Source organism: Rhinolophus sinicus, chromosome 15, assembly GCF_057876585.1.
Source record: "Rhinolophus sinicus isolate RSI-liver-muscle chromosome 15, RSI-T2T, whole genome shotgun sequence".
NCBI classification, from domain to species: domain Eukaryota; kingdom Metazoa; phylum Chordata; class Mammalia; order Chiroptera; family Rhinolophidae; genus Rhinolophus; species Rhinolophus sinicus.
The window spans coordinates 133,453,902-133,458,846 of NC_142515.1; the positions used below are offsets into that span (position 1 = coordinate 133,453,902).

The following is a 4,945-nucleotide window of genomic DNA, read 5'->3' on the forward strand; positions in this document are numbered from 1 at the left end:
GGCGCCTCCTGTCCCCCTGGCACTGGTCTGTCTCCTCTCAGCTCATCCTACACCAAGGAGGCAATAAACCCCCCGAGAGCGCAGCGCTGCCCTGGAGCCCTGACAGCGGCGAGAAGCTTTATGCCAGAATACAAAGCATGAAGCGATCATAAACACATCTGGAAAGGAAGATGACCTCTTTGTCACAGGAATTAGGCTTTACCGCAAGCCGCTGCCATGGGAACCAGTCCCAGTTCTCTGCTTATTTTGACGGTTCCCGTTTCCATTTTACGCGGACTTCAGTACTTTTGCTTAGTTGCTTCTCATCAGATAAAGTCGGTGAGAGGTTTGGGTTCTTTGCTCCATGGTTTGATGCCCCAGGTGGGGAGGGGGAGGAGCGGGACAAAGAGAAGGCGACGATGGGATCATTAGAAAGGAAGGAGAAAGGAAGGAAACGCGCGGGGACACGGCCTGCTCTGCACTCAGCGGGATCACACGCGGGACACGCTCGTCACGGGCCTTTGGGGGCTAGCTGCAGCGCAAGCGGCGGCGTGGGGATGCTCGCTTCCTGCCTCTTCCCGCAGTGTCCACCCCGCACCACGATGTCACGCGCTGCCCCCAACTCCAGCGGAAAGGAAAAGCGAGAGGGCGCTTGGGTCAGGAGCGACCATGGATCCCAAGCCGTTCTATTGCTTAAGAAATACGACTTTTCGAGAAGCGTGATGCGAGGAACCCGAACGCTTACAGGGGTACAGCCCTGAGATGTGAAAGGGAAAGATGAGCGAAAAGAGCGTCGCTATTGAGGGCAGGACGGAGGCGAGACACCCCCAGTGACCCGAGCTGACTGGTCCCCTCGCGCTACAGTGCCTCGAGAACCGGTGCGAGGGCTGCCGGCGCCCTCCCTCCTCCCGCGACCCCGGCATAGGCGGACCAAGAGCCGTCAGGGTCTAGCCCCCGTCTGTCCCTCGACTCAAATCACCTGTGGGGGATTAAGAAGCCCGACGACCCTCTGAAACGACCCAGGCCGTTCCCAGGGGGCCCAGACCCCAGGACTAGGCCGCAGCTCACGTCGGAGCCCAAGTGACACGGATGCTTGGCGCGCGACAAACGCCACCCGGAGGAGGGCGGGACGAGGGGACCCCGGGGCTTTGGGGACGAACTGCGGGGACCGGCGACCTCGCCCGCGTGTCTCCCCTCCCCTTTTGGGGAACATTGCTTAAGTTTAATCACTAACGTGGATCCTGGAAGAAAAGGAGGCGGCAGGAGACAGCACTCAGCCCGCGACGGTCCGTCACACGGCGACCCCGCCGGGTGGGACGCTAGATGGCACCGCACGCCCCACGTTTCTCGGTGGAACCTAGCTGCACACGTCCCTTCGCGAACTCTGCGCCCGGGGGTGACACCCGCCGCCTCTGTCCCCGTGTGGCCCGCGGGCGGGTCTACTCCGAACCCGGGGGAGGGACGAGCCGTCCCCTGGCCCCGCCCGGACCAGCCGCCGAGCATGACCGACGCCGGACTGTCACCGCGAAGCACCTGCGCCGCTGGGTCAGAAACCTCTGGAAGGGCAGTGGCAGGGCAGGAAGAGCCCGCTCGTGGGCGCGACGTGGGTCTGGGACACAGGAGCGGCGACGACGGCCCGGCCCGGGTGGGGGAACGCGCGCGACGCGAGGCAGGTCCCCGAGGGGCGACCCCCCGCCGAGTGTGACGCGCGGCGGACATGCACGCGACCAGCGGGGAACCTACCTGCCAGCTCCGCCGAACGGGCCTCCATCCCCGAGAAGCTGCCGGGCGGCCGCCGGCCCCACTCTGCAGACCACGGCTGCGCCGTCAGAACCACCGGTGGTTCTGCGTGGGGGAGCGACTGCACCTGGGGCGGCCGCCACACCTGTGCGCGGACCGTTTCCGAAAGACGCTCGCGGCGTCGTCATAGCAGCGGCCTCAGCCGAAGCACAGTGGTTTGACGTTCAAACTGCTGTTTTAAAACGCTCCTGCTGCAACTGCTTTGCTCACTAGCTGGGCTTTTGAAACGCCAGTGACATAAGGTGACATAAGGGAGGTCTCACTGCGCTCACCAGAAAATCGAGAGCCTAAGAATTACAGTCTTTCCACTAGAAGGGGTTTCCAGCAGGTCTCTCCCACTCCAGCCGTGGAAACCTCACCCGGGGCTGCTGCTTCCTTCGATAAAGCCGGAGTCCTGAAGACGTTGAACACAGCATTTCCCAGGGACCGAAAGTTGCTGCAGAGACGTCTCAGGGAACAGCACCTTCCTTTATGCGGAGGCCCCGAGGGCTGACCCCAAACCAGAAGCAGATAGAAAGCTGGGGGCGGGAGCCTGGGAACCACCGACTTCTCTGCGCTAACGTGATTTATTTTTAGCTCGTGTTGTCATGGACACCCTCCCTCAAGGGGCTTAAACCTAAAGTGTGGTCAGCCTTCGCTCGGTCATCTTTGACCCAAAGCCAAAGGTCATTGATTTCTGCTTGGGAGATTGAGGCGCAAGCTACAGTGACTATCTTGGAGATTACGAAAACATTTTTGCTTTTTCTTTGAAGGGGTTTTGACTAATCATTTTAACAAAAATTGAAAAGCTCAGCGATTCTTTCAGTTCACTCTGAATATTGTCTTTTCTCTGGGAGTTTGCTTTTCAAACCAACAAGCTTGTTAAAATGGCTGATACTTAATCAGCTTCCAATGATGAATTTACAAAGGCTGAGCTGCCTCACAGGTGTTGGCGCTGCTCCGGACCCTCAGAGACCTCTGAAAGGTTAAGACCTTTCAGCTTGCAGATGGTGATTGAAACTCTAAGAAGTTAAGTGTAAGGACCAAATTTCAACACACTTCACCAAGAAATTTCAACTTCACTATTTTTTAAAGTCAGTGTTTCTGAACTTAGGAGCCTATCGTGACTTAATTGTCATTTAAGTCCCCCCTTTTTAAACGAGTCTAGTTTGCTCAAGTGTTGTTTGTCCCGAGAGTTACACTCATGTCAGTGTCAGTGTCTCAAAAAATTTAGCTTTTGGTGATTTCTTAGGCCTTATGCATTAGTGAAATTCTGCACACACACTGATGAAAAACGCAATGTGGTATAGGGAAAATTTCAGAAAAACGCAACTCATTCTTCTAAAAACCACACAAGCAAGGAAAAGGTTATAACGCAACACAAAAATTATGAAAATTAGATATTTTATTTAAAGTTTAATCACAAGAACAACTTTCTCGTGTTTCAAGAGGTAAATACGTACTAGAATAAACTCTGTAGAATATACAAAAAATACATACTTTTCCCATGAAAATTTTCTTTATAATAAATAGAAGGGAACACGTGTAGCTGATCGGTCGGTGCTTGGTGTCTGCGGAGGTTTTCAGGCTGTTGATTTATTTTTAGTCTCTTGAAAGAATGGGGGAGTTCCTCTCCCCTACAAGGTCGAGATAAATAATGCATGACGCACCCCCCCATTTTCCCCTTTTCCTCCACATTTTTCCTTTTGATAGAGAGTTCAGCCTCGATTTCCACGCTTGCATTCAATCACTACAAAGCTTACAAATTATACAATGACTTCTAACCTGGCCTCTAACAAAACAACTTTTTTCCCTATAAATCATAGGAGACAGATGGCAAAATGGAGGAGGAGGGACAATAGGCCTTGCGACGCATCCGGGAGGCAGAACAAAGTGCGCGTCAGAGGAAAGTTTGGTTTGACGGGTGAGATTCCCACAGCCCGCAGACGGCAGTGGGAAAAAGGCAGATGCCCGCCGCTGCGAATCTGCGGACAACGTCATTACCAGTCGCGTCGTTCAGATGCTAAGACACTTCTTTCTACGGGACGTTAACATGTCTATGCAGAAGCAAAGGTGGAGGACCGCGGGACCCTCTCCAACTGCAGAGTCCTCGGTGCTACGGCGGGGGGGGGGCTTTACGGGGCGGGGGACGTCACCACCACGCAAGCTCTCTAGACCCGCCACCTGCACGTCTTCCCAGCGTCTCTGTAGCCTTAAGAAGCGCCCCCCAAATTCTACCATTCGCTTTGACAGTCAGCTCCATCACACCTTCCACAACTCAGAGCTCGCCTGAACAAGGAGGCCCTGAGCCAGGGGACGCCACACGCAGCCGTGGAGTCGGGGAAGCGAGCCGTTTCCTGGGGGTAGAGGGTGGAGGAGCAGGTGGGGAAGCGGGGGCCGCAGAGGGAGCCCAGCGGACGAGCCGGGGGCGCGCGGCGGGGACGCTGCCCTACATGCAGTCCCTGGGCACTGGGCGGAGAGGCGCGCAGCGGCGCTGGTCTGGGGCCGCCGGCGGCCAGCAGTCCCCGTCCGAGCCCGCGGGGCTGGCGGGGGAGAAGGCGCAGCTGTAGGGCGACGTGGACGCGGACGGCGCGGGGCTGCCGGTGCAACTGCAGGTGGACACGGGCGACAGGCTGTCGGCCACGCTGCCCAGCGCGCCAGCAGGGCTCAGCAGCGCGGCCTCGGGGCGCAGCGGGCCCGGCAGGCCGGCGCCCGCGCAGTGGTCGGCCAGGCGCAGGGTTTCCGTGAGCGCCCAGATGTAGTTGTGCGCGAAGCGGAGGGTCTCGATCTTCGTGAGCTTGGCGTCCTCGGGGAACGTGGGCAGCACGTCGCGCAGCGCGTCCAGCGCGGCGTTCAGGTTGTGCATGCGGTTGCGCTCGCGGTTATTTGCCTTCAGCCGCCGGCTCTTCTGCAGGCGCTGCGCCGTCTCGGCGGCCCTGGTGCCGCGGGGGACAGCCCGCGCCCGGGAGGGGCGCCGCCGGCACTCGGGCCCCAGGCCCGGCAGCCGCGCCCCGGGCCCGGCCCCGCGCGGCCGACGCGCTCCGCCCGACGCGGCTCGCTCCTCCTCGTCCTCGTCGCCGCTGGACGACAGCGGGGTGAGCGCCGCCGCGCCGGGGGAAGCCGCGCCCAGAAGCACCAGCACCTCCCCGTCCTCCTTTACCTCCAGGGCCTCGGATTTGATGAACAT

General features: G+C 58.6%; 1 protein-coding gene across 1 annotated transcript; it reads right to left on the bottom strand.

The window, feature by feature from the left end:
• Positions 1-3,242: 3,242 nt before the first annotated feature.
• Positions 3,243-4,945, bottom strand: NEUROG2 (neurogenin 2). Its single transcript, XM_019723586.3, has one exon. It carries the CDS (start codon positions 4,943-4,945, stop codon positions 4,208-4,210), a length of 738 nt encoding a protein of 245 aa, XP_019579145.2. The 3' UTR covers positions 3,243-4,207.